Consider the following 27,091-nt stretch of genomic DNA (forward strand, 5'->3'; position numbering starts at 1 on the left):
CGATGCGCATACGGTTATTATTTGCGCCAAGTGGACTCTCAGGTTCAAATGGCCATCGATGGTTTGGTGTCGTGCAGACGCGCACTGGAGATAGATCGGGAGCCCACCGATCAGTTCATGGATTTTGGCAGGGCCCTACCGCAGACCTTTCGGATGCTGATCGCGATAACAACCGACCCCAGCATATCCCGCCCTCCACACTTCGTGCCCGCCTTCACATGGCCGTTCACGAGGCTGACGAACACGCGAGGGCGACCCAGCCTCTTGTGGAGCGGCGCGTAACCCAACAAAAACAACGATTGTCGCGAAGTCAGTTGTGTCGTATTTATGGACACGACGCATCTACACGCAACGTGCGCAGCGCAGCCTGTAGGGATTACTCGCAGCGCAGTCGGCCATTAAAAAACGGCGAGGGGCTGCCGGCTGCTTACGAGGGCGGACGAAAACAGCCCCATCCATTCCACCACCTCCCACCAATCCGCACACAAGACGTCGCACCGTGCCGCAGACACTTCATCCGATATTTTGAGTTGCCAGACGCAATCGACGAGAAGGGCAATGGAGCTTATCCGCCAACGACGCTTGACTGTGGTACGACGAATCACCGACATCCCCGCCTTGGACAGGCTATATGAGGAGAGCAAACGAGGTCGTTCGAGAGATGTGTGCGCCGTCAACGTGGCAGCAGAGAATGTTTCTAGCGGGCAATTTACAGCCTTTTGCTGCACGCACAAACGGCCGATCAACGCGGAGAGTTGTGCGGCCTTTTTGACGGCCATATTAGATGTGGCGACATCGACCCGACGGCAGCACGCCAGGATGCTGCGGTCCATGTTGCAAATGGATTGAACCCCGCTGGACGTGGCGATTCTGGTGCCACAAAAAATTGCGGCGCGATAAGAGGCGAGGCAGGCGCGCCCCGTGACAGAGGAAGGGATGAATCAAGTTATCCGCAGCCGGACCGATTGGAAGCAACGTGTTGTTTTCCGACTTGCGTGGATAACGGCGAGCTGTTGGTCCGAGATTGCGGCCTTGACAGCCAAAAATTTCATAATGGAGGCGGACGGGACCATAATTTTGGATTGGTCCGTGGCGCCGAGGACAGCGAGGGCGGATCCCCACCGCGCCTTTCGGTCCGTCGGGATACGAGGGCAGGAGGACGTGTTAGACACTATAAAGTTATGCAGGACACTTCGACGCAACGAGAAACTCACGAATCTGACGGCTGCCCACGTGGAGCGAGCTCTGGCTCCTTGGAATGCCACGGCGCATTCCACAAAACGGGGTGCGCTGAGGCACGCTGCTCCAATCGTGGAGGCATACAATTTGGACCCACACGTGATCTCGCAGTTGGCGGTGCACGTCGATCCGTTCGGCCTTCCCCAGAACACAGTCCGATATTTGGGGAGGTACACCGCAATGCTGACCCAGGTGTTGCCGCCGGTCGCATTGATATGAAGAGAGAAACTGCGGAAGGGCAGGAACCCTGGTTGAGAGCGGAGGAGCGTTTTCCCATGATTTTTGGTATCATGCTGCTACAATAACAAGACGCGCGCCAAGGAAGCGCCTGGCCACTTCACAAGAGGAACGAACCATCCCGCTACAGCAACAAGTCAGCCTGCTCGTATTGAACCTGGAGTGGATCCAGAGCCGGTTGAGCCCGGCGACCTTGGAGAGACTAATGCAAGTATGTGGGCACGTTGGGCGGTCCCCTTTACCTTTATCCTCCTCCGGTAACGCGCGCTAAGGCTCACGGAGGATTCCAGCAGCTGAAGCGCGATTAATGAAAGAAGCGGGAATAATCGAGGACGCTTCTTCCACAGTATAAAGCGGCGGATGGATAATGCCCTTTTCTGTGGTGGAGGAGAAAACCCACCGGTTTGCGACGACGATGGATCGCGTGGCCACGTGAAAAGAAGAGAGACGACCCTTACGAGGCCAATGTTCCTCTTTTACACATTTCCCATTATTTGCCATCTGTGATGACTGAGGCCGCCTCCTGCGTGGAATTAAAAGCATCCTTTTTTCTTTCTTTGTTGCTGCGGGGACTCGGCATCTCTTTTGATGTCGCGTGGAGGACGGCACGCTGGTGGAGCTCACACGGCTCCCAATGGGATACAAGGCCAGCCCAGAAATTCTCCAGATTATTACTTCGGCAATTGCGGGGGTGACGACGGTGGTTGGCCCTCTCCGGGCTGCAATTCCATTGGTGCGTATCGACGTATGGATCGATGATATACGCATTGCAGTGTCGAAAAGCGATGTGACATTGTGGGAAGCCCAAGTGCTTCGTAATGCGGATGGCTGTCACGCCACGATGGAGGAGGATCGCGAATCGGGCGCCACGCAGTACACCTTCCTGGGGGTGCGGTTTAATCACTCACATCAGGCGGTGTTCCTGAGTGACAAGTTTGTCCGGTCTGTATGCGCCATGCCGTTGCTGAAGTATTTAACCATCGCGGAAACGGAGGTTATGGCGTCACGCTTTTTGTACGCGGCGGCCATTTTTGTTCAGGCGTTTATGTGCCTACTGCTTTCACATCAAGGCAGTGCGACGACGATTATCGGCACTTAACCGGGGGATTGTGCAGGAGACATCCCCGGCAAAACTTCCACCATCAGCGATTGGTTTGGGCGAGAGATTACTAAACATCATCGAGAAAATAATCGTAAGCGAATCATCAAGCCCACGGAAAAGGCATCGGCCGCCATCATCACGGATGCATAGCTCCGTGGATGGGGAGCCGTTTTCATTCCAGACTCCGGCGACATTAGAACTGCCGGAAGAGAGTGGGAGAAGAGCCTTTTCTTATCATGCAGGCGGAGGTTCGCGCGGTACGCTTAGCCTTATCGGCTTTTTCCGCCTTCTTGTTGCCAACCATGGACGTTTGGGTGGAAAACACTTTGCTGCAAGGAGCGGCGAATAAAGGCAGCTCAAAATCACAGACCATGACGTGGGAGCTGCGGCGGATATATGAGTTTTTGGACTCTCACGGATTAAAGGCATCCTCTACCTACGTGCGGTCTGCAGAAAACCCCGCAGACGGCATGTCACGCGGTCGTGTTTTTACGCTTCAGGACTTGTGAAGGGGTGGAACTTGCGAAGGGCAGCGGCGGGGTCTTTTGGCTGGAGGACCCCAAAGTCTGCCACTTCTTAATTAATATATATATATCCAATCCGAGTAGAGTGAGCGGGCCACAACTGTGGCTAATGGATGATGTATATATACATACATTTGCTTGGTGTAAAGTTTGGGGATGTGGTGAACCCACTCTTATTCCATTTACTTCTCATTTCCGTCTAGTTTGTTTTCTGTGATTGATAACCTCAGGATGAGGAAAGCGGCCCAGGTGAATATTTATTTTGTGTCACTGAGTGAAGCACTGCCATTCCGTTGAAGGCGGGATGGCCGTGCAAATTTTGGCGCCGCGTCGTGGATGGGTGAGGGCCCACTTCAACGTGTGGCTGGCGGGGTGGGTGCTCGCTCCGGGTGCGTTGTGTGTTGGCTGCGGGGATGTGGCCGCGTCCCGTTGGCCGTGAGAATGTTCTTGAGGCGGTGGGTCTCTTCTCCTCGTCCATGGTGGGTGGCTGCTGCCGGTGCGCACTGGTTTCCCTTGCAACTCGCTGTGTTTCTCCTCCATGACTTTTTCCATTTCCTTCACACACAAAAAAAAAGGAAGTAAAACAAGCGCGAACCGCCACTGTGCACTCTGAGGGCTCTGAAAGGAACAACAACAGTACACACACACACCGCCCACACACACGTATTTATATACTCTCAAGCGTTGCTGCTGTGAAGGCGCCCCGCACACACAACCGTACTCGCGTGACCGGATCCAGCGAAAGGAGGAAGGAAGGAAGGAAGGAGAGGGTGGGCATCAGAGGCCTAACATGTCCCGGCATCTCTTCCATTCTGCAGTGCTGCTTCTCCTCGTCGTGTTATGCGGCACCAGTGGTGCTGCGCACGCTGTGCAGGCAGGGACTGACGTTGATCCATTCATAGGGATCGGATGGAAATCCTCTCAATGGGAAGCCCCTACAAAAGCTAATGAGAAATTATTCTCGCTCCGCGTTCCCAGCCTTGTTGAGGTGAACAATGACGTGTTCTTCGTTGCTGAAGCGCTGTGCAAGGGAAAAGGAGAAAGCTGCAGCCGTACTGGGATTGCGTCAAGGCACCTCGATCTAACTGATGATAAGCCAAAGGAGATATTGACGGAGGACACAAGTTTGGTGATGCAGTTTCCAGAGGGTGTTGCGACGGGTACTGTCGAGGCAAAAGAAACAATGCGGCCAACGACAGTTGTGTCTGGCGACAGTGTCTACATGCTTCTGAGAAATCAGAGCGTTACACCGTCGGTGGGTAAATCGGCTAAAGCACGTGACTGGGGGCTTTTGCTGGTAAAGGGAAGCGTCAGTGGTGGCAATGAAATCACGTGGAATGAGACTCATGCGGTGACGTTTGGAAATGATGAATATGTTGCTAAATTTTTGACCCAGTTGGTTTCTGGCGGCGGATCGGGGATTAAGACAAAGGACGGTACGCTCATGTTTCCCATGCAGGCCACAGATGAGGACGGAAAGACTTCATTGCTGTCCATGCGCTTTGATAAGTCAGAGAAGAAGTGGAAGCTTTCGCACGAAACGGATGTTGATGGCTGCAGGGACCCGACCATCGTCGAGTGGGGGGATGACAGATTCCTCATGATGGCTTCTTGTGAGCGAGGTTACCGTGACGTGTACGGATCCACCGAGAGTGGGAGGAATTGGTTTCCATATGGTGAGACACTTACTCGCGTGTGGGGCAACTCACTTGATCGAAAGGGGCACGGCGTCCAGAATGGCTTCATCAAAGTGACGATTGAGAAGAAGGATGTGATGCTCGTCACCCTGCCAGTTTATTCCAAGGACAACAGGGAAAGCAATAAACAAAAGGGTCGGCTCCACCTTTGGGTGACGGACAATTCACGCGTGCATGATGTTGGGCCGATATCCCGTGAAGATGATGACGCCGCCGCCAGCTCGCTGTTGATGAAGAGTGGGAATGAAAAGTTGATCTCAGTGTACGAAAACAAGAATGGCGATGACGGGTCATACAGTCTTGTCGCCGTGAGCCTGAGGGAGCAGCTGGAGCGGATCAAATCCGTGGTGAAGACATGGGCGGCTTTGGACACCGCCTTTGAATCATGCCGTTCCGGTTCCAGTGCCACTGTCGACCCGAGAAAGAAGGGTATGTGCGCTGGTCCTGTTCCCACTGATGGGCTTGTTGGCTTCTTGTCCGGTAACTTCTCTGATAACAAATGGAAGGACGAGTACCTCTGCGTGAATGCGACTGTGAATAATGGGGAGCCAAGGGTTCCCAATGGATTGACGTTCAAAGGACCCGGAGCAGGGGCGGTGTGGCCTGTTGGCGACATGGGGCAGAATGTGGCGTACTACTTTGCTAACAACAAGTTTACTCTTGTGGCGACGGTGTCCATCCACGAGGTGCCGAAGGAAGGCAGCAGTCCCATCCCCTTGATGGGTGTGATCATGAAAGACACCAGCAGCACGGCGCTCTTTGGTCTGTCGTACACCCACGAAAAAAGGTGGAGGTTCACACTTCCCAATGGAACTTATGAAGGTGCCGACGATGATGAAGATTATGAAGATGATGAAGTTGCCGAAGATTATGAAGATTACGAGGATTATGAACATTATGAATATTACGAAGGTAGGTATAATTGGCAACCAAACAAAACATATCAAGTAATGCTGCAAATGGATGCCAGTGAGTGGGATGTGTACGTTGATAGAATGCAGGTTTTTTCTGGGTACTACAACTGGGATCTGTTTAAAGATCACAGGGTCTCGCACATCTATTTTGGCGCGGAGAATAAGGAGGGTTCGGAAAGCAGCCACTTGACGGTGAGCAACGTCCTGCTGTACAACCGCATAATCTATGGACGTGAAATTGCGAAACTCAGAGCCAGCAAAGTCCCCATTCCAAACCCTGGTGAGGAGTCACGCTCAGTGCCGGAGATTCCGCCGAGGCCCACCGGTGAATTTGAGGCTACTCCAGTCAAGAGAAACGAAGAACACCTCGGCAGCCATGCAGCGTTGGGTAACGGGGATACTGAGAGACAAAATACAAGCCCTAACAATGTTTTGGCGCCCGAGGCTCCCTCTGCATCGATACTCAGTGCCAGCACAGTCCGTATTCCAAGCCCTGGTGAGGAGTTCTCTATTGAGAAAGAAGAGGAAACACCATCATCACCTGAAGAGGAGGAAGCAGAGCAGGAAGTTGAGGAGGCGCATCCACGGCCACAATCCTCCGTGGAAGCACCTGAAGCCAGTGATGCTGCCGCAGTGTCTTCTGGGGGCCGTGGCTTGCACGGAACAAGGGAGGAGGAGACGGAGACGGATGGCAGCAGTGGATCGGCGTCTCCACCGGCCTCATCGAGTGTGGGCACCTCTGCTCATTCGGGCGACGACGGGATGGGTGTCCGTGAAAGCACCTCTCTGCAGGAAGAAGTGCCACCACCTCTTGGGACTGAAGACATTCCGAAGGCCGACGTGGAGCGACCGATCTACGAAGAAGAAGCGACCTCTCCGGAAGGGACCACTGAGCGGCAGACGCAAGAAACCACTGCGTCTTTGGTTGAAAATGGAGACGGTGAGGACGTTGGCACCGCACCGGGTAATGCAAGCACCCAGCCTGGTAAAAACAAGATCCCATCGGAGTCCAACGCCACATTGCTCTCGGACACTGGCATTTTGCCTGGGCACGAGCATTTGAGCGAATTGTCGGCCATGGCTCTATTTGCTGAGAGCACCGTGCATGGGTGTGTGTCTCGGGTGTTGTTGCTGCTGCTTCTGGGGCTGTGGGGCACCGCGGCTCTCTGCTGAGGTGTGAGGGAGGAGTGGAATGGCGGCTTTTCGTGGAACAACAACTGAGCGGCATCCAAGCAATACTCAATGAGTTTTGTCAAGGATACTTTCTCTTTTTTTATTTTTCTTTTTTTCCTTTTTTCTTTACTTTTTTTATTTACTTTTTTTATTTTACTTTTTTTGTTTTTCTTTCCGTTTTATGTTTTTTTCTTTTTTTTATTTTTCTTTTCTTTTCTTTTTTCTTTACTTTTTTTTTTTTCGTTTTGTTTTTCTTTCCGTTTTATGTTTTTCTTTTTTTTTTTTCTTTTTTTTTTTTCTTTTTTATGTTTTTCTTGCTTTTTTTTCTGTTGTTGTTTTTCTTGCTGGTGCTCTGTTGAAATAATCAGCATTCCTATTTGTGTGTTTTCCCCCAAATGGTCGCTTGCTAAACACCGTCACGAGTGACGTGCTTCCCCCTCTTTTGTTTTTTTTTTTTTTGCCCACACGCGGTGCCGGCCTCGTTGCTGTGCGTCCCACGGACTGCACGAAAGGAGGAGTGGAGGAGCAGGCCGGATGCCGCAATGTAATGTGAGGGATGTTGTGTGGGCTGGTGGGAGAGTACAATTCCTTTTTTATTTGTGTGTGTGCGGGCAGTATGTATGAACTCAAGAACACGGTTGTATTGTGCTGCGTGGCACATGAAATGACATATCTGCCGAATCAAATGTTTTTGTTTTTTGCTTCCTTTTTTGCTTTTTAAACTTTTTTTGTTTTCTTTTGTTTCGGTAAATCACTACAGTCTCTTTTCCGTCTCTGCCGTGCCCACTGTTACTGTGTGTCCCCGTGTCCCTTTTATAGTCCCTCTGCTGGCTGTGCTGCTGACACGCCCCCATTTCTTCTTCTTTTTCTTTTCTGCTAGAGGCACCGATGGTCCGCGACGACGATTGTTTTTGCACCCCCTCCGTGCGATGGCACGAGGGTGACTGGGCGCCGGCCTGCTGAGTGCACTCGGGGGGAGCGGATGGCGTGCGCCGTGCCTCAATTGTGAGTGTGGGACGCCACCCGCCACGACCCGCTGTGAGGCGCAGCGCTATTCCGTCGGGGCGGAGAGAAGTGAAGGACTGCGCCGTGGAATTGGATGCGCCCCGTCCCTCTCGTTGCGGCCGTGTGTGTGTGTGTGTGTGCTCTGGATGCCCAAACTCACTTGCCCCGCAAATGCGGCAACGGAAGGATGTGGTTGCGTGGAGGCGCCAATGCCACTTGAATCAAACCGTGCCTGTGGCACACACGCAAACAGGAGGAAGAAAGGAAGGGATTATTTGTCTGGGCTGCTGGCCGGATCCCCAAATTTCCGAAGGAAATAAAATACGACGGAAAGGGAGAATGAGTAAACGGAGAGGCAGTGGGTTCGCCAAACCCTCGTTGCTTGCTCCGCATATATGTGTATATTTATATATTCTGGTGGTCCCTCTCTCGTGACATGTTGAACGTTCTATTCGGATATACCTATTTTTATAGCTTACGAAGTGGCAGACTTTGGGCCTCTCCAGCCACAAGACCCCGCCGCGACGGTGGGAATCAAGAGAGGGGGCGGATGGTACGGCATAAATGAAAATATTCATCCTGACGCTATCGGTTCCTTTGGTTGCTTCCATCGCCGTCTTCTAAAGGAATTCATGCGATGGAGAAACGCAGCTAACCACAACGAGAAAAGCAAACACTTCTTTCACTTTTATAGATTTTCGCTAAACGTATCCTTTCGAGTCTCCTTGTTCTTGTATCGGGTGTTGCTTTTTATCCTCCCAATAATCAAATGGGACTGGAAGAGCCGCAATAACTGGAAAGCGAACACTCAAAAAAAAACAAAAACAAGGGAGAATTAACTGTGCAAGCGAAAAGCAAAGGAATTGTTTTATTAAAAATGGATTTCAACAGCGTCTAAAATAAAACTTTGCTCCTGGCGGGGCTCGAACCCGCGATATTCGGCTCATAAGACCAACGTCCTAACCAACTAGACCACAGGAGCGTGAAACCGCGGAAAGAATTTCGCTATGTCAAAAATTCTCCGCGTTTTTTCAGCTGTCGATCTTGTTTTGCTGTTGGGAAATGGCGGTCCTATAGTGTAGTGGTTATCACTTCGGACTTTGAATCCGAAAACCCAGGTTCGAATCCTGGTAGGACCACTTTTTTTTTTGAAAAATGTTTTTTTCCGAGCGGTAAAACAAATAAAACTTTCGTGATGGGCGTGGGTGATCTAGTGGTTATGATGTCTGCTTTACACGCAGAAAGTCGCGGGTTCGAACCCCGCCCCGCGTATCGTTTTCCAAAAGTTTTAAACGTTTTTTTATTTGCTTTTTGTGTGTGAAATGGGAAAGAATCGTCGCGCGAGCCCTTCTAGCTCAGTCGGTAGAGCGCACGGCTCTTAACCGTGTGGTCGTGGGTTCGATCCCCACGGGGGGTGTTTTTTTCGTTGCTTGTGTTTTTTTTTTCTCTCGTTGTGCAGGGAAGAAAATTTAAAAAAAAAGTAAGGATCATCGAAATTGTGATCCCGCGCAAAATTTACTGCGAACTTGGCGCTTTCTTGATGACGCACTGCAGGTGAGTTAAACGTTACTGCAATCAAAACTCCTTAATGAACGGTTAACGCATTACAATCACACATGGATTTTTTTCCTTTTTTCACGCTAAGAAACAGATCGATGCGGCAATCGTGGTCCAACGGTTAAGATCCCCGCCTTCCAAGCGGGTGACCCGGGTTCGACTCCCGGCGATTGCAAACTTTTTCCCATTTTTTGCAGAGAGGAAAAAAATTGACAAGAGTGGGGTTTGAACCCACGCCTCCGGAGAGATGACGACCTGAACGTCACGTCTTAGACCACTCGACCATCTTGCCCCGTTGTGGTCGTCCGAGTTTCCATTAGCTCAAAAATGTCCTTTCTCAATTGCTGAGAAAGGAAAAGGCCCCGCCGAGAATTGAACTCGGGACCCCTGGTTTACAAGACCAGTGCACTGCCACTGTGCTACGAGGCCTCGTCTGTTGCGAGAGATACTCACCGTTTAAGCGATGTATTTGGATGATGAATATGGCTTCAACGGAGAATGTTTGTTTTCGTGTTGTCGATCTCGTGGCGCAATGGAAGCGCATCAGACTTCGGATCTGAGGGTTGCAGGTTCGAGTCCTGCCGGGATCGTTTTTTTTTCCCCTATTTTTTGCTGGCAATGCTTCACAGGAAATCAAAGAGAGAGAAAAGGGATCGCCTCGCGACGACGTGTGGGGCGAGAAGACCTGACTTGCTCCTCGGTGTGCTTCTGCAACGGTAACGCGCGCAAGGTGAGCTGCTCCGTTTCCGGCCTGACACGTTTCCTTGGCTTTAACGGTTTGAAGGAGCCTCTCTTCAGTGGCGCTTTCATGATTGGAACCGACGCGCAACCAAGCAGAACACCAAGTCTACGCAGCAGAACTTTCGCTTGTCCACACTTTCGCCGCTCGGATATCCAAGCCCCTCGCGCAGGGAGGTTACAGAGTCTGATGGTGCACATGTGTGACATGTACGCGCACTCCGGCTTGACAATAAGACTTTTGAATTTTACCAGAGATCCCAAAAGCTGTATGGAATCCAGAATGACAAAATATCTCCAAAATAATCTCATACATTTGTCATGCGGGCCCTTCTAGCTCAGTCGGTAGAGCGCACGGCTCTTAACCGTGTGGTCGTGGGTTCGATCCCCACGGGGGGTGTTTTTTTAAAAGAGAAAAATTTTGAAAAAAAACCATCCGTGACAGGACTCGAACCTGCAACCCTCTGATCCGTAGTCAGATGCTCTTCCATTGAGCCACACGGACGCGTGGTCAAAATCCCTTGTGATGAAATAAAATAGATTCCCAAAATGGACTTCGTCCCCACATCGGCAACTTCCAGAGTTTGCGTTCACATGAAAAATAAGACCGTACTCTGAACAGAATCGTTTTATGAGTACAACCTCTTAATTGAAAAATAACCGAGTTTCAAGTCCTGATGATGACGGTTGCTGGCTCCGCCCGGAGAGCGTTTCGATGAACGGCAGGAGCTGGTTCCAGAAGGATCTCTTTTTTTCTGTTGTTGTTCTTGTGTGTTTCGCTTCGTTTTTGAGGTGCGCTTCCCCATTTCTCAAACCTTTTTTCGTTTTCTTTTTCCCAAAAGGATGGCATCCCCCTTTTCCTTTCTCTCCCGCCCAAACTGAATCAACAAGACGGGCTCGTAGGCGCCTCGTAGTACCTTTACGGGAATGGTGTGCTTCAATGCGGCACACACGCAATAATTGAGACACCTATTTGCTTCACACCGCGAGTGAGTTCTTCTTCTTGCCGTTTCGGTGATTTAAAATAGGACCCCAGGAAAACCCATCTTCTACTGTGACCTAAGCTTATTCCTTCCGTCTCCGCACAAACTGCCCCTTCGCGGCAATTCCTATGAATAATGTATTTAAAAGGCAAAAATAGGTAAAACAAAAAGGACAACTGTAGCCGCGTGGAGAGCAGCGGCAGTTGGCGCAATGACGAGCAATGTCGACAAGACGCCAAAGAAGAAAAAAAAAACACATGCGCCCAGATGTGAAGGGCCTTTGCTTGTGTATGTGTGTGTGTGTGTGTGTTTGTTTGCTTACAACAAATTAAAGATAACCCTCATTAAATCCTACAGAAACCTCCTGCTGCCCAATCTCCTGCCGCTGGTAACACTGTTGCAGCGCCCTATTTTCCCGCCGCTCCCTTCCCAGCGTTGTCATGCGTCCGTGACCAGGCAACACGACGGTGTTATCCGGCATGGCCTCAAACAAACGCAGGCTCTCGGCAAGGCGGGTTCCTGTCGCCCATGGTAAGTCCACGCGGCCCACTTTGCTGTAAAAAAGAAGGTCCCCGGTGAAGAGGAGCTTTTCTGTGGGTGCGTGCAGCATCATGTGGCCTGGTGAATGGCCTGGGGAGAAGATGTAATACAGCAGCACACCATCCCCAAAGTCGATAAACGACGAAGCCCGATTCGTAGCAGTTGAAAGTAACATGTCTTTTCGTCGAAAGTACCCATTCCTACCATTACCCGGATCAGATAAACCAAATGTCGCTGTGTCCTTCACGTGTCGGGGTGTGTAAAGGTTCCGGCGCATCATGGGCAACGTTAAATGCATTTCTTCAAATCGGCGGTAACGTTCGCACGCACGCCCAAAATTTTGCACCCAACACTCCTCTGCAGCACACCATATAAGACCAATTTTTTCACTCCCATCACTCTCCCTGTTGTCCCAATCAACATCTCCCCTGTCCTCTCCACCCATTTTTTCTTCTTGTTGCTGTCGTCCACAGATGCTCAGAAAGGCATTCAAGTTGATGATATTGTCAATATGACAGTGAGTAAGAAAAATGTTCGTCAGTCTGAGAGAGGAAGACGCAATGAAGGCGGCCCAATCGTCCGGCCAGTCATCGGCAGCGTCAATCAGCATACATTGTTTTGTGGCCTTATTAATCAGCATGTACTGATTGCTATCAAAGTTATTGCAGTGATTCCGTCCAGCCAATAACACCTTTGGCGACTCGTGCAGAATGGCGATGGACTTGGCTTCTAGTCGTGGGATGCGTGGGACCCCCGGCGAAGAACCTACGCTGCCCCACTTGCGGAGTCGCTCACTGCGGTTGAGTTGGTTTGTAAGCGAGGTGAGGTTGGGGCTGTAGCCACAGCGTGAACCCACAGTGAAACGCATCGCCACCGTCGCTGTAAGGAACCATACATCGACACACCAAAAGGAAGGGAGTACATATGTGTGGAAATGAGAGAAGAAACAGAAGAAGGGGAGGAAGAGACGAGGGGTGTGTGTGTGTGTGTGTGTGTGTTTGTGTGCATGCACCCGGCGACAGAGATGTCATCGCCCACAAAAACAGCAACAACGACAAAAGGTTCTCCCAACGCCACCACTACACCGAGGAAAACAAACACCAATTTTTTTTTTTTTTTTTTTGAGGAGGTTTATAAAGAAAGTCGCACGTTTAAAACTCTTTGGAGCAGACCCACATTTAGTAAAATACGTGATGGCTTTCCTAAGCAGGAGGCCCCTGCACGCCCTTCAATTCATTCTTTTCCTCCCTCCAATTTCCCCGCATTGTTTCGGCTTCATTTGGCCTGTGCATCCCATATGCCCCGCACACGCCTCACAGGTGCTACAAACAACGTCCCCCTTTCGCCTCTTTTCTTTTCATTCCCGCATCCATCTGTCCTCTTGATTGCTTTTCTATTATTATTATTACTTTTTTTTTTTTCCTTTGTTTTTCCCTTCCTCTTGCACTATTTTCGCCTGGGGTCCCGTCACACTCTTACCCCGCCTCTCATATCTTCCTCCATACATTCAAAAAACCACACGGACACTTAAACAAACAAAAAAAAAAAAAGAAAAATCGCTCTGTCTCTCTCACACACTTTCTCTCTCTCTCTCTCTCTCTTTTTTTTTTTTTTTTTTTTCCCTTTCTCCTCCATTCATTCATTCATTGTGACTTCATTGGGGACCTTAAAAGTTGCGGAACCGGTAGCGAATCACGGGTATATCCACGTCGACATCACTGATACTACCCGTTGCGACCAGACAGCAACAGTCCTCTCCGTCCTGCAGTTGCTCTCCCTTCTCCAAAACCACAGTGGAGACAGGCTTGCCACGGTCCTTCGTGTTGCCAAATTGGGAGTAAATTATCTTTCCACTTGCGAGGGCAATGATGAAAAGTTCCACCTGGTAACGGCTCTCGAGCACAGTGACCAACTCCTGCACAGTCAGATCGCGTCCCTCATTCACATCAATACGGTCCCAAATACCCCAGCGAACAGACGTGCCATCCGGTAACGGGTATGTCGCCCCAGAGGCAATGATGGGATCAGAAAAGGCAATAAAAGGCAGTGCAATGTTCACAAAGGCATTACGGTATATGCTAAGCTGTTTCTGTATCTCTTCATACGTGGGAACCGCATTGGCCGGCATCCCACTCCTCTCTTGCCGTTGGGTCATGAGAAGACGTTTGAGTACCTCCAATCCAACCAGACCCGTGACCAATGCTGTGGTTGTCACCATTGCTGGAATAATTTTCCCTGCAATGCGCTTTGTATGATGGACATCCGCAGGAGGAATGTTGTATGCGACGGCACGCATGTTGGAACAGGCTGTGATATACTCCACATGATGGTTGGTCGGATCGTCCTTCTCAAAGAACTCGGGAACCATGCGACGCCCATGAAACTCACTCACCGGCGGCAGATCCTGCAAGCCAATTTCAGCAGCAAGATTTGCCACAGATTCCTCCTTCTCCGCTTCACTGGTTGCAAAGACGGCTTGACGCGGAACAAACTCTGGAACACTTGTCTCCCCCGCCACACGCGCCACATCCGCTCGGGAAAGCGTGAATGGTGGCAGACCGTACACACACGCAAGCAAGTAGGCACAGTGGTAAACAAACGACATGCTCAACTCTGAATCGGGTGAAAACTCCTGCGGGGTTGGCGGCTTTTTCGCACCGCTCCAAAAAAGCTCGCCATTTTCATTGCGCTTGTCGATCGGAATGTTGTAGAGCAACTGTCGGAAGGCATCACTGAAGTACTCGTGATACAGCCTTCGCGCGATCCGTACGCAATCCGCTGCGTCCATCGGCCACCGCAACAGCGCATCCCGAACCGCTTTTAATGCCATTGTTTTGGTGGCAGGATCACGCTCCAGATTTGCCGCAAAAGTGGTCGGGTCCTGCAGGTATGAATTAACCTCCTCGGGCGTATTGGTAAAGAGAACATGAAAGTTGTCACGTGCCCACTGAATTGTGTGCTCAATGGCATTGGGGAAGTTCTTCAAGGTGCAGAGCGGAATCGCCTTCTCTGGTGGGTCATGGCTGCTGCTGTAGCTCTCCGTACAGTATGGAATGATACACTGCACATTGCACTTTGTCCCCAGCGTCCCACTCTCAAAAAGTGGCTTCTTGTAAAAGAGACAACGACTATCCACATACTTGCGGCTCTGTACATTGTCCAAAGCGTTTAGTACAACCGCGTGAGAGTCCCAAAAGGCTTCATTAAAGATACCCTCCGTCTCGACTGAAACCTTCTCCACAAAGGAGGTCACATGCAGGTCATGGTTAATAGCCATCGCCGCCTCACCCGCCACCCGTGACTTGTGCTGCCCAATGTGACTGTTACGAAATAGAAACTGGCGCGAAAGGTTACTGATCTCAATGCTGTCCATGTCTGTAATGGAGATGCCTCCAAAACCCATGCATGCAGCGTTCTTGATGAGCTCGCAACCCAGCGCCCCGGCACCAATGATGAAGGCCCGCTGCTTCGATAAGTATGACTGAAACGCCGCCCCAAGAACAGCAATCTGTTTGTCATATCGGCTGCCCGTCGGGGATGGGGGACGAAGATCCGCTTCTGCGACCTCGCCACGAGCCACAAGCAACTCCCTTGCATCATAATACAGCCACTGCTGTATGGGTGTAAACTTGCCACTGCACACCTTGAGCACTTCCTGTGAAGCGATGCCTGCAATCAGGCACGCCATTGGGTTCAGATTGCCATGAATCACGGAAAGAGCCTTCTTGGAAAATTCCACATCGAGATGGCCACTGTTGCAGCTGCTGTGGTATGCCTCTGCCAAATTCAACAGACTGTTCACTTCCGTGGGTGTTGTTGGCAATGTGCCATGATCATGCAGGGCACGAAACAATGCGTGCAACGTAGCTGGGGCATTCACTTTCTCTTCACTATCAAAGATGGAGACAAACGTCGGATCGGCAACACTTTGCTCCAAGTCCTTAAATCCCATGAGTACGTGTCGCTTTGTTGTGTGAAGGTAGGCGCCGGTGCCGACCTCAATGGGGCTATTTCCCACTGCCGCCTCAAAATCTTTCAGACGCAGAATGAAAGGGGATATGACTTCCGCCACTTCAAACAACTTCAGTAACGGAGAGGCGGCACTTTGACAGCGGCCATGAATCGTGGACGGGTCAATGTCGGCGTTCACAGCGGCAGGTGACACGACGCCGGTAAAGAAGATATGGCTCCCAACCTCGCACTCATGCTTCTTGTCCTCATGCAAAGAGACGACGCCGTCGCGCGAGACGCTCGTCACGATGCAGGAGACCGTCTCCTCGCCATCGGGGTCCAAAACGCTGAAGGACGGTCCCGCATCCACAAACACGCAACCCACGATGCCACGGCTTTCACACGCCACAAACTTCACGTCATGCTTCCGCGCAAGTGCATTTTCGCCGACGAGCGCGGTGGTGCGTTGGTTCACGAAAACCACAACGTGGACGTCTGGGATCACCTCGTGCAGCGGACTCGTCACGGCGGTGATATGGACAAAACGATTCAATTCCTGCGCCCTACGCGCCACCACATCCGCCCGCGGTTGACCGACGTCTTGGGGGGTCAAGAAAAAGTTCGTGCCCAGATCCTGCAGAATCGCGGTACCACTGTCCATAATTTTGATGGAGCGAACGCCAGTGAGCGCGAGATTCTTCACAATCTCCGCCCCAAGCCCACAGGCACCAACGACAAGAACATCCGTGCTGCCGTACTTTGCCTGCGTCTCGACGCCCACAACATACTCCTGCCGATTGTACAGCTGACGCTTCTCCTCCTCGTGCTTCATTTCGCCCAAACCCCTTTATTTCTCCCTCGTTGTTGTTGTTGTTTCTTTGTGTGTGTTTTGCTTCTTCTTCTGCACCCTCCCAATTCCACGGCGAAACCCGCTTTGAGAAGTTTTGAAAAGAAAGGGGAAAAAAGGGAAAAAAAAAAAAAAAACGTGGATATTAGCCTACAACAATCACTGGCTCCTTCTCCCTCTCCTCGCCACCCAAGTATTGTGCGTCTTTGATATTTATCCTTCTTTCCCCCCAACCTCCCCCTATGATCACCTTGTTTTTTGTTGTTGATTGGTTGGGTGATTTGTTGTTGTCGCTTCTTTCTCTGTAATAAAGATGTCTCTCTCAAAGTCATTCAGGGCCATTGCACACATTCAATACGAATAAAAAGAAGAGTTGAAAAAAAAAAAAAAAAAAAAAAAGAGGCATAAATACATATATTTATATATGCATACATGCATAGATGGATTTCATCCACACATGAATGTGCAGTGCGTCTGCCTACAGGGCATGTACCGTCGCACACACATGTATAAAATTCGGTGCGAAAAGAAAAAAGAAAAAAAGAAGAAAAGAAGAAAAAAGAGGAAGGCATGCGTACACGCAGACATTTACAGAATTCATCTCCGGCTTTCTCTATCTCTATTTCTCCCTCTCTTTTTCTGTTTCTTTTACTTCTTTCTTTCTTTTTTTCTTGTTGTTTGCGCATTCTCACCTCAACACCATCACTCCACCCCCCAACTCCCATATCACCACCACCAGCAGTGGCGCCAAGTGAAGCAAGCAGGAACGAAAGAGTGAGGAAAAAAAAAAAAACGGTGGTCGCAGCAGCCAAATATAAACCGTCATTACTGCCCCGTGGAAAATGAGAAAAGAAAGAAAATGAAGACAAAAAAAAAAAAAAAAGCTCCACCACCACTACGCAAGCAGGAAACACAAATCATCAGCAGCACCAAAAAGCGACTCTATTCTGAGAAGGGATTTTTCCCTCCCCCCCCCCATCCTCCACAGATACACACCGTATGTGTGGGGAAGGAGGGGGAAAAAAAAGGAAATAAATAAATAAATAAATAAATAAAATAAATAAAAATAAAAAAAAAACAATACAGAATAAAGACTACTGCTCCTACAAATAACAAACATAAAACAAAGGATTTTTTTTTTTTTTAAACTACTGCAAGAAAGAAAAAAAAAAAAAAACCTTCGAGAAGTATTTCAAATCACACCATTGCGTATTTGTATTTTTGTGTATGTATGCACGTATGTATATATAAGCGTATGTGTGTGTATGCCAATAGGAAGATGGTATTATATGCATGCATATATATATAATATACGTATAAAAGATATTTTGCCTCTCTCTCTCTCTCTCTCTCTCTCCCAACCTCTCTACTTCAGCGTATGTGAGTGTTTGCGTGCACGGCTCGTGCACTCACGTTTCCTGACTCTCATATTTTTTCTATTCGGCCTTTTTCACTGTTTCATGGCAAATACTCGCACTTTTCCACAGAGCGTCCACCTTTTAGCCCTTCCTCCCTCCATCAATTTTTTAATTACCGCATTTGTCTGCTGTCCTCCACACCATCAGCACTTTCTTTGCGTTAATAAGACGGGCGCCACGTGAGGTCTCCTCCATTTCTCAACCCCCAGACCGTTCGTGCCCCTCCACTCCCTCTCGACTGCCCATTCACTCTGCAGCCCATGCATGCCAAAGCGGCATGGCCGTAACAGTAACGCTGAAGAAGGGGTCAATGCGCCTGTGGTGGCGGTGGTACGACTCCAACGAGTGAAACGTGTGGGAGCCCATGAAGCGCAAAACCAACCAACGAGCAAACAAACAAGTCTAACCACCCACCCCATGCTGGCATCAAAACAATCCTCACGCCGTTGGCTTCAGTAGAGACAAAAAAAAAAAATGTCGATCAACATGTAATTCACCCTATTTCAATTATCTCGTGTGCCTTATTTATGTTTCCCCCTTCCCATGCCCTTCCATGCATTTCATTCCTTTCCTTCGGTGTTTCTCGTCTCCTCTTCTTTTGCGTGTTACCATGGGTCCCCTCGCTGTGGAAACCGTGACAACACAGGAGGCACCACACACATACAACTCACCTCCGTACCCTTAACGCACGTCAGCAAGATTAATGCACACACACACAGAAACACCCGCTCTCAATTACACTGAATCCCCCGCCTCATCACTTTCTCCCCTTATTCCTCTTCCTCAATGCCGTGCGCAACTCTTCCTGTTGCGATCGCAGTTCGTCTAATTTGCGCTGCAACTCGTTGCGTTCACTTCTCAGTTCCATGGCATCTCGTTCATCTTGCGCAATCTTCTCGCGCCAGCTTCTCTGTTTGCTTTCCTTAATCTTTGCTTCCATCATGTCAGCCTTCTGGTTGGTTTCGTCGACATTCTGCCGGGCCGCATCAACGCGCCGTCGGGCACTTGGCTGTTCAGAATGCGCATCCGCAGCGTCTCCTTGTGTAATCACATCTGTACGTAATTGTTTCAGCGCGGCATTGTACTCTGCCTCCAACGCGGTAAAAACACTCTCTGCAGCATCATCTTTGCTCTCCCTCTCCGCAATCATCACACGTAGTTCTTCCTCGCGTTGACGCTCCTCCCCTAATTTCTGCTGCAGCGCTGCCATTTCCTCCTTCACGGCGGACTGCTTCATGTAGACGTTTTCCACCTCCTTATTTCTCTCACAGAGCTGACTAGTAAGCTTATCATGATGAGCCTTCAAAACCTTCATATTTTTCTTCCACACAGCGCGATGCAGGGCGCGTTGGACGGTGGCGGCGTTGAACTGCCGCATGACGCTACTCAGTACCTCCTTGTTTTTCGCCGTCTGACGCGTCATGGATCGAGATTCCCTTTCTAGTTGCTCTGCAAATTCCTGCTTTTGCCGCAGGGCCTCCCGCAGCGAGTCCATGTTCTGTCGTTGAATGCGCACCGCATTGTGTAACTCACCAGCCTTGTTTGCCATACCGCCCGTCACCGTCGTCAAGGGGTCATTCACTTTTACAAGCGTCACTAAGTTTCGAGCTTTACTGCTCCACTGCAGGGTTGCGAGAGTGTCACCGTAGTTCTTCACAAGTGGACTGAGTGTCGCTACCATGGTGGTACGCGCATTGCCCCCAATACTGTCACTGAGCAACCACGTCAGTACGCTATCGCGGAAGGGGACTTGCGGCAGTGTACGCTCTTGATAGTATGCCCCGGTTATTTCCGCCTTTGCTTGTTCCATAAGGATATTCTGCCGCTCTGTCAGATTGTCAATCACACGACGGAGAGCCAACAAAGATGTGTTAATCGCCGCGGACTCCTTCACGTAGTCCTGGAACCCACCGCGCTCCGAGCCTGCGAGGTCGACAAGATTGATGCGTCCTGCCCGGCAACGCACGGTCGGCCGTGAGTATCGGTCCTTCGCCGGTATTGTCTGTTCCTGAATGACCGTCAACTGAAATATGGCATGACTGCGGCTAGACTGATTGTGTACCGCCGTGGCGCACGTCGTTCGATGCATGGAGCCACGTTCCAGAAGCAAACAACACTGTGCCCAGTTCTCCACCTGGTACTTTGTCACACCCTCCACAAAGGGCCCACTGTATGGATCCTGACGAATCCGAGCGTCCTGCAGCTTCTCATTACCCTTCGAGTTCTTCAGTGCGGGATCCAGTAGGTCCCGCACACGCTCCATGTAAATTTCCACAAAGCTCACCTCAACGCGGAACCGCACACGGTCATGCAGTTCAGTTTTCTTTGCCTCTTCCGCTTGTTTAGTGGTGAGAATTAAAAACAAATCATTTGAAACACGTGGTATAATGCCTTCTTCCCCGTCACCCCCACACGACGCATTGGGATCGTATAGACCCATCATTGTATACGTCTTGCCACTTCCGGTCTGTCCATACGTAAGAATGCAGCTGTTAAATCCATCAAACACGTGCGGCACAAGATCCTTCCCGATAAGTTCATACACATCCTTTTGCGTCGCATAGTCACTGCGTTTCGTGTCGTGAAAAGTGTGCACTATGCGGTGCTCTGGCGGGATGGACCACAGACTGGCGTCAAACTCGAACTGTGCCTTGGGCGCCCATCCATCCTTGGGGTCCAAAATCACCGTCTTGTTATCTGTCATTTCCACCACAGAACGACGTTCCTGTCCTTCCATCTCGGCAAGTTCCTCTGCAATGAAAGGGCGCACGCGGGAAAAGACTTTAAACCGTGTAATCTCAGTCACACGTGAACGAAATGCATCCGAAGATTCATGGGCATCGTCCATTATAGTGTTTCGTCCACTGGCATTCGCATTGGGCACACTCTTAGCATCACGCTGCTGTGGGCGTCGCGGTGTTACTGTGCGGGTAGGAATCGTCTTCTTCACCGGTGTTGTGGGGGCCTTTCGAGTGGGTCCAGAGATGAGTTTGGGTTCAGTCACAGTCATTTTTCTTTTTAATGGTATTTTTTTTTTCCTCTATTTTGTCCTTTTTTTTTTTTATGTTGTTGTTGTTGTTTCCTTTTGTGTGTTTTCCTTTCAGCTCCGAAGAGCAGACATGAGGTGGAGAGAAGCGATACCACAACACGATAAGAGGCATATATGATACGCATGTACATGTGGGGCGGGGGCGGGGTATCCAACGGCTGTATTGACACCTCCGCAGTCACGTGCGTTGAGCCACACCCATACACGCTCACAACAGCATCAACCGTCATTCTTGTTGTTGTTGTTGTTGTTGATAATGATGATGATTTTTTGTCTTTTTTGTTGCGCATCATGAATGTTGCTGTTTCATCCAGACAAACAAACAAAAAAAAAAAAAAAAGGGGGGGAAAAAAAAACTTTTCATGCATGTGTGGGTCTCAAGAGGGTTTTATCCACTCCTCAAATAATTTTACATCAATGATGAGAGGGAATTTCATCTATTCATCCATACACACGCAGAAACACACAAACTCCCTCTCTCTCTCTCCATCTCTCTCTCTCTCCTTGTTTATTTTCACTGCCACACGATTATCTCTTCTTCTTTGGTGGAGCAATATCCACCGTGAAGTCAACCTCCATGTCAACTGCGTTCTGAATGGTGCGTGTGTCCTCGGCGCGGAGAAAGGCGGTGGTCTCAAGTAGTGGCAATGCACACGTCGCCTCTATCGTGCATCGAAAACAGTCCAAATTTGAGCAAAACTGATCAACGGCGTCGCCGACAAGCCGTCGCATTCCAGAGAATAGGCGAGCACTGTATTCTTCCTTAACAGAAACCTCCGTCACGGAGTCAGTTGTCATGTTCATGTCGTTGAGAGCTGGCGACTTGTCGGTGGAGCCAAAGCGGCCAATATTGGATTCAATCGATGCACTTCTTTTTCCTTTGTTGGATGCCTTGCCTTGGGACTTTCCTCCCCCTCCCCCTCCTATTGCTGCGGCATTGCCGCCACCGCCGCCAGCGACCTTGCGTCCCCCTCCTGCAGCAGCGGCGGCCCCAGTAATACCACCACTACCGCTACCCAACACGCCAGTTGGGAAGCGCAAACCGTTTTGCGGCACGCGGGGATCGCGCACTCCAAGGATGAGCAAGATGCTGTCGTCCAACTCTCCCGTCTGCCGAGCCAGCGCCGAGAATGCGACCATCCCAGCGACACGTTGCAAGAGAAGATCAAGCGGTTCATCTTCCTGCTCACTCACAATCGCTGCACGCAGAAGAATGTTAAAACCTTCCCGCAGCGTGTTACGAGATACAGCGTCATGCAACATGCAAAGATCACCCTGTATTGTTTGCACCGATCCATCCCATTCCTCATGGTGGAGTGGGCTTTCCAGTGCCGACATCGTTCGAGCAAGATTTTGATGTAGAGCCGTTAGCCGCCCGTAGACGGCAATATTGAATGGGATACGCATAGCGGTATACGTTGAGTCGTGCCATAACTTGCGCCACCTTGCAATCAGCGCATCTTGAGCCTCTTTCGCGGCCTTGGCAGCATCCAAACAATCCTGAGTTGCCTTTGCAATTTCAGCCGCCTCGTACACATGCGGGTGCGCTGCCAAGGCATTGATTAACTCACGCTGTGTATCAGCCACGGCCTTGGCCTCGAGTGCAGCCGCGACAGGGCGTGAGATTGTCTCAACTGATGGCCCACCATCTTGTATAAAGGCACGCAGCTCCAGAATAACGCGAGAGGAAGCAGCGGGGACCATAAGCAGTTCGTAATACCGTAGGAAGCAACCAGGGAATGCTGCTCGTACAGAAAAGGAAAATGTCTTTTCCTCATCTGGCAGAATAACGCCATCCAGCTGGGCGGACAAAAAAAAAAAGGATTTGGATTGCGCCGACTTCTTCGCCAGGGAGCGAAGAGAGACGTTCAGTTGGTGTGGCTTTCTTTCCCCTTTTTGATTGGACCATACCGAGGACTGCGGAGTCCCCTTCGTGTAGATGTCATTCTCCCCGCTCGTTGCCGACACTGGCACCTCCTCCTTTTCTTTCGAACTCTCCAACGAGAAGAACCCGGCCTTTTCTTCATAAATCGTTTCATCGCGGCCTTTCTTCTCTTCTTCCTCCTCCTTCTTCTCCACCTCACTGTCAACCTTTTCATTGCCAATTTTGCCATCCAGGGCGGTGGCCGGTTGAAACGGTGCCCAACTGTAGTATACCGTCGTCGTGCCGTTGTTATGAATCTTCACTGTACCATGGGCAAGTTCCCCTGGCCGTGCAAAAAAGAGGACACGTGATGTGGAAATCTCCAAAGACGGAGCCCCCGCAACAGTTTCCTCCGTGGACACGGTGAAGTTGACATCTTTGCTCTCCCCCTTACTGTCTGTTTCCTCCACACCGTGAGAGCAGCTCTTCTCTTGTCCATTCTGCTCTTTTTGCAGCACTTGCTGTTGTTTCCCTTTGGGTGACGGTGGCGGCACGTGCGCGACAGCCGGCAGAGATTTCCTCGCCGCCGCAACCTTATCCTCCGGCTTGGACGTCCATGGGGGTGGCTGGCCACACACCTCCAAATAGGCCCGCGGTAACAATAAGTGGGGCATATTCCGTTCAATCAGCGGGTAATATTGCTTAAACCTCTCTTTGTAGTAGCTCGAGTCACGGAAGGAGACTGGGAATGCACCCGTGGATGGCCGCTGCAACTCCCTGCTTGTCGCCTCATTCAGAATTTGCTCTTCTGGGAAGACGACGCGGGTATTTGTCAGGTGCTCCACATCCAGACGCCGTTTGTCCGTTAGCTTCCCGTACAACGCGTATGGAAAGTTCGTTTGTCCCGCTTTGACATATCGAATGGCCCCGTTATCTTCGGTGGTACGCAGCGTACTTTCCCACGTGTAATACCCTGAAAAGACGTGAGATGGGGTCGCGTTGTTTACCACCGCAACCTCTTCCTCACGCACACGAGCCCGGTAAGCCCCTTGTGACATGTTCATGCAGGCTCCACGTATCTGGCCGTTGTTGCCGACGCGGCGGCGGATCTTCTCCTGCACAGCGGCCCATATGCGTTTTTGTTTCTCCCATGTTTCTAACGCCTTTTCCTGAAGATCGCGTTGATCGTACAAATCAGAGGTAACGGTATTCCGCTGAGAATCTCCTGCAGGCACCCTCGCGAACTGAGACATTCTCTACCACTTTGTTTCTTACTACAGAAACGAAAAAAAAAAGAAACAGCAGCAGCAGGAATAGAAGAAAAAGGATAATGATCGCTGAATCGCAGAATTTAAAAGTGGGTCCGCAAAAAAAAAAAAAAAAAAAAAAAAACGCGTGTTGTGTGACATCTATACATGCATGTATATACAACAGCATCTAAGTGAATATATAATTGGAAACAAACATTAAGAGGAAGATGCCACCACTCCATTCTTTTTTTTTTTCTTTTTCTTTTTCTTCGTCCTTTCGAAAACTCTCTCACTTTATTTTCACGTCTCCTTCTCGCCTTTTTGTTTTCTTGTCTTTTCACTGGCTCTCTATTGTGGTGTTCCCTGGCGACGACACACTCGCACCGACGCAATGCCCAACAGCCTCGTAAAGATCCAATATGTTGCCAGAATGAACCGCACGTTCACTCTCTGCAATGACCTGAAGCACAGGCCGCGATCGTGCCATGTGATGTTGAATAAACCGAAGAAACATATGGATCGACGGATACACATGCAAGTAGAGGTCATTCAGTACACATCTTCGATGCAGTGCTCTTGTGGGGCACACCTGAAGCTGCTGACCGAGATTCCTCGTGTGTTCCTCCACCGCCTCCAGCGCCTCCGCCAGCTCAGCCACAATGTTGTCATATGAGACAAAGAACAAAACGACATCGGATCGCCGCACCTCTTCTACACCCCAACGCCGCGTGGATTCCACCTTTTCCGGTGGAGCCCACGGATTCGGGGCTTTCCCCCCACGGTTCACAGAATGCGCTGAGGCCGAACGACACGTCGCAGCACCGTGAAAGTCCTCCTTCCCAGAGGCGTGCTTGTAGTGGTGTGCCAGCCGCAGAATCACACGAATACTGTCCAGGTAAAACGTGCCTCCCATTTGCTCCGCACGCTGCACCACGCCCAGTTGAATTGACGATGTCACGGTGGTGACGGCGGTGGCAGTAACAGCGTGGTTGTTCTGTGGATTTTGACGCGCACCGTGTAAGTTTGGCATGCGATGCAGACCCGTCGCAGCCCCCAACGGATGCCCCTGCACCATGGAGCCGGATTTCACCGTCCCCCGGGCGTTACCGCGGAACAGGCGAGTCAACGCGTGAAGCATGAAGCTGCGCCACTGTTTCCCAGTGGACAGGGAACGGACACCCTCAGCGTCATTCAACGGCCTCGTCTTCTTCGAGTTCCCACCATTAGTGGCATCCCCTCCATCATCATCATCATCCGTCTCCGCGGAAGACTCTACAAGATTCTTTTCGGGTAGGGAAATATTAATGCCGCGGGGATTTCGGCGCGGCACCATCACGGTGGGATACTCGTCTTCAAAGTACGAATCGTCTACACCGGCAAGGATGGCCCTGACTCGCTTCTGCACCTCCTCCTGCGTCACGGGCGAAAGCCGACAAAAAACCACACGATGTATTGCCGCACGCAACTCCCTATTTGCCAGACCGTAACAAATCCCTAGTGCACAGACAATTTCTGTAAGCATTTGACGCACCATACTGCTTCCATTGGCTCCTTCACGCAACCCCGACGCCGCGTCTCCAATTAACAATGGTTGTTTTTCCTCTTGTTGCTGTTGTCGTCGTGTTTGTGTTAGGGATGTTGTCGCAAGGGATTGCACAAGGGAGAATAGGGCGTTAGGATTCGAAACCAGAAAGGAGCCCACAGTGGCGGGTGAGACAAGAGAGAACCACCTCCAGCAGAGAGCCGCCAATGCCGCATACGTCGCCATGCTTGATGGCCACAACAACATGCTGGAAAGTTGCTCCCCAACCCGTGTCTTGAGAAGCAAATCAGATATAAACCCGACACACTGCGTCGTGTGCTGCTCCATGATTCTAATAAGCCATTGGCAGCCAGTGGCTACAAGTTCCCCCCACTGGCCACAAAGAAGCTCCTCCATCACATGAGGTGTGCCAGAGTATTCCTGTAGAACTGCAAAGGCCGCCGGGTTTCCTGCAAGTCGAACAACAAATTTTAAAAACAAACACAGCGCAGTAACCGTTGCATTGGGGTGAGACACGCCAACTCCAACACGTGCACCCATTCTAATGTAATGTACAACGCCATGATAAGCTCGAGATGCCACAAGCACCTCGGCCGCACCATCCACGGTGCCCAGGGCGAGGAAAATGTTAGCTACATCACAGGCCTGCGTTGGGGTAGCCTGAGGGAGGCAAGACAGGATTGCGTGGAGAAGTTTAGGATGAGTGAGTGCCGCAGCCGCGGTTGTTGTGGACAAACTTACCATCATCATAAGGAGTTCCAATGCACCGCCTATAATGGAGCTTCGGGTCTCTGTCAGTGTGGTATTACGTCCTTTTCTCATTTTCTTCCCAGAATCAACTCGATTCAATTCCATCACGACATCCCCCACTCCCTCAGTGTCGCCATCCTCAAGTGCGACCGAGAGCGTTACCCCCAGTGCGTGAAGGGCATTGTGCTCCACAGTCAGGAAGTCATGCACCAGGACAGCAGCCGCCTTTTTGCCCCATACCGTGATGAGTGAACCAACAATAGCCTGCATCGCCCCGAGGGCTATCACCTGCGTCCGCTCACTTGGAATGGGCGCCACAGCAAAGGCCAAAATATACGGCAGCACACCCTCTACATCAGACAAGATGGTATTCTTATTTTCTGGCAGGGACTCCAGCACTTTTAGCAGGTCACGTTCCGCGGAGATGGGTATGGCACCGAGTTGAAGATGTTGCTGTAAAAGGCTCCATTGAGCCTGCAGTGCTAGCACCAGCGGCGTCGGGCGTGCTGCGGAAGAAGGGGAAGAAGAAGATGATGATGAAAAAAACGGCGACGGACGTTGGTGCTTTGGGTCTGATAAAGTCATCCTGCTGGTGGGATGGTAATTCCTCTGCCGCCGCTTAGCGGGTGACAATCTTCCCACATGTGCCATTGCGGTCCCTAATGACACCCCGCCGCCGTGCCGCTATCGCCTTTTCCTATCGGAAACGT

The 27,091-nt window shown here is 50.6% G+C and overlaps 6 protein-coding genes and 13 non-coding genes across 19 annotated transcripts, besides 28 other annotated features; 10 read left to right on the forward strand and 9 right to left on the reverse strand.

Moving 5' to 3' along the window:
• Positions 1–3,187: part of a mobile genetic element that runs on past the window's edge.
• Positions 1–6,491: part of a sequence feature (areas not merged during assembly with more than two copies in the genome that could not be assigned to a particular haplotype) that runs on past the window's edge.
• Positions 3,111–3,183: a mobile genetic element.
• Positions 3,843–3,868: a microsatellite.
• On the forward strand, positions 3,893–6,886 carry Tc00.1047053504427.230 (trans-sialidase, putative; the record flags this gene model as incomplete). The annotated part of the gene is made up of 1 exon (XM_814397.1): positions 3,893–6,886. The coding sequence occupies one exon, from the start codon at positions 3,893–3,895 to the stop codon at positions 6,884–6,886; it is 2,994 nt and encodes a 997-aa protein (XP_819490.1).
• Positions 5,616–5,700: a microsatellite.
• Positions 6,492–6,918: a sequence feature (haploid, Esmeraldo-like haplotype).
• Positions 6,919–27,091: a sequence feature (heterozygous, Esmeraldo-like haplotype).
• Positions 6,976–7,191: a sequence feature (T-rich).
• Positions 8,337–8,536: a mobile genetic element.
• Positions 8,800–8,873, reverse strand: Tc00.1047053504427.231. The gene has a single exon. It is a non-coding gene; the product is annotated as a tRNA-Ile (tRNA).
• Tc00.1047053504427.232 lies at positions 8,959–9,030 on the forward strand. Its single transcript has one exon. It is a non-coding gene; the product is annotated as a tRNA-Gln (tRNA).
• Positions 9,091–9,163, forward strand: Tc00.1047053504427.233. Its single transcript has one exon. It is a non-coding gene; the product is annotated as a tRNA-Val (tRNA).
• On the forward strand, positions 9,236–9,308 carry Tc00.1047053504427.234. The gene has a single exon. It is a non-coding gene; the product is annotated as a tRNA-Lys (tRNA).
• On the forward strand, positions 9,392–9,452 carry Tc00.1047053504427.235. The gene has a single exon (XR_008255227.1). It is a non-coding gene; the product is annotated as a small nuclear RNA (snRNA) U1 (small nuclear RNA).
• On the forward strand, positions 9,552–9,623 carry Tc00.1047053504427.236. Its single transcript has one exon. It is a non-coding gene; the product is annotated as a tRNA-Gly (tRNA).
• Tc00.1047053504427.237 lies at positions 9,659–9,740 on the reverse strand. The gene has a single exon. It is a non-coding gene; the product is annotated as a tRNA-Leu (tRNA).
• On the reverse strand, positions 9,806–9,877 carry Tc00.1047053504427.238. The gene has a single exon. It is a non-coding gene; the product is annotated as a tRNA-Thr (tRNA).
• On the forward strand, positions 9,967–10,038 carry Tc00.1047053504427.239. The gene has a single exon. It is a non-coding gene; the product is annotated as a tRNA-Arg (tRNA).
• Tc00.1047053504427.241 lies at positions 10,103–10,322 on the forward strand. The gene has a single exon (XR_008255228.1). It is a non-coding gene; the product is annotated as a Signal Recognition Particle (SRP) RNA, 7SL (transcript).
• Positions 10,514–10,586, forward strand: Tc00.1047053504427.242. Its single transcript has one exon. It is a non-coding gene; the product is annotated as a tRNA-Lys (tRNA).
• Tc00.1047053504427.243 lies at positions 10,620–10,691 on the reverse strand. The gene has a single exon. It is a non-coding gene; the product is annotated as a tRNA-Arg (tRNA).
• Tc00.1047053504427.244 lies at positions 10,790–10,932 on the forward strand. The gene has a single exon (XR_008255229.1). It is a non-coding gene; the product is annotated as a small nuclear RNA (snRNA) U3 (small nuclear RNA).
• Positions 11,455–11,483: a microsatellite.
• On the reverse strand, positions 11,498–12,577 carry Tc00.1047053504427.240 (metallo-beta-lactamase-like protein, putative; the record flags this gene model as incomplete). Its single annotated transcript, XM_814398.1, has 1 exon — positions 11,498–12,577. The coding sequence occupies one exon, from the start codon at positions 12,575–12,577 to the stop codon at positions 11,498–11,500; it is 1,080 nt and encodes a 359-aa protein (XP_819491.1).
• Positions 12,684–12,714: a microsatellite.
• Positions 12,812–12,832: a sequence feature (AT_rich).
• Positions 13,048–13,151: a sequence feature (T-rich).
• Positions 13,269–13,310: a microsatellite.
• Positions 13,310–13,329: a microsatellite.
• Positions 13,376–16,492, reverse strand: Tc00.1047053504427.250 (ubiquitin-activating enzyme E1, putative; the record flags this gene model as incomplete). The annotated part of the gene is made up of 1 exon (XM_814399.1): positions 13,376–16,492. The coding sequence occupies one exon, from the start codon at positions 16,490–16,492 to the stop codon at positions 13,376–13,378; it is 3,117 nt and encodes a 1,038-aa protein (XP_819492.1).
• Positions 16,607–16,644: a sequence feature (A-rich).
• Positions 16,884–16,906: a microsatellite.
• Positions 17,032–17,068: a sequence feature (A-rich).
• Positions 17,120–17,180: a sequence feature (CT-rich).
• Positions 17,347–17,390: a sequence feature (A-rich).
• Positions 17,537–17,582: a microsatellite.
• Positions 17,717–17,826: a microsatellite.
• Positions 17,840–17,864: a microsatellite.
• Tc00.1047053504427.260 (kinesin, putative) lies at positions 18,683–20,935 on the reverse strand (the record flags this gene model as incomplete). The annotated part of the gene is made up of 1 exon (XM_814400.1): positions 18,683–20,935. One exon carries the CDS (start codon positions 20,933–20,935, stop codon positions 18,683–18,685), a length of 2,253 nt encoding a protein of 750 aa, XP_819493.1.
• Positions 20,935–21,026: a sequence feature (T-rich).
• Positions 21,207–21,227: a microsatellite.
• Positions 21,445–21,477: a microsatellite.
• Tc00.1047053504427.270 (hypothetical protein, conserved) lies at positions 21,503–24,091 on the reverse strand (the record flags this gene model as incomplete). The annotated part of the gene is made up of 1 exon (XM_814401.1): positions 21,503–24,091. The coding sequence occupies one exon, from the start codon at positions 24,089–24,091 to the stop codon at positions 21,503–21,505; it is 2,589 nt and encodes an 862-aa protein (XP_819494.1).
• Positions 23,020–23,056: a repeat region.
• Positions 24,206–24,230: a microsatellite.
• On the reverse strand, positions 24,426–27,032 carry Tc00.1047053504427.280 (hypothetical protein, conserved; the record flags this gene model as incomplete). Its single annotated transcript, XM_814402.1, has 1 exon — positions 24,426–27,032. One exon carries the CDS (start codon positions 27,030–27,032, stop codon positions 24,426–24,428), a length of 2,607 nt encoding a protein of 868 aa, XP_819495.1.

Source organism: Trypanosoma cruzi, genomic scaffold, assembly GCF_000209065.1.
Source record: "Trypanosoma cruzi strain CL Brener 1047053512269 genomic scaffold, whole genome shotgun sequence".
NCBI classification, from domain to species: Eukaryota; Euglenozoa; class Kinetoplastea; order Trypanosomatida; family Trypanosomatidae; genus Trypanosoma; species Trypanosoma cruzi.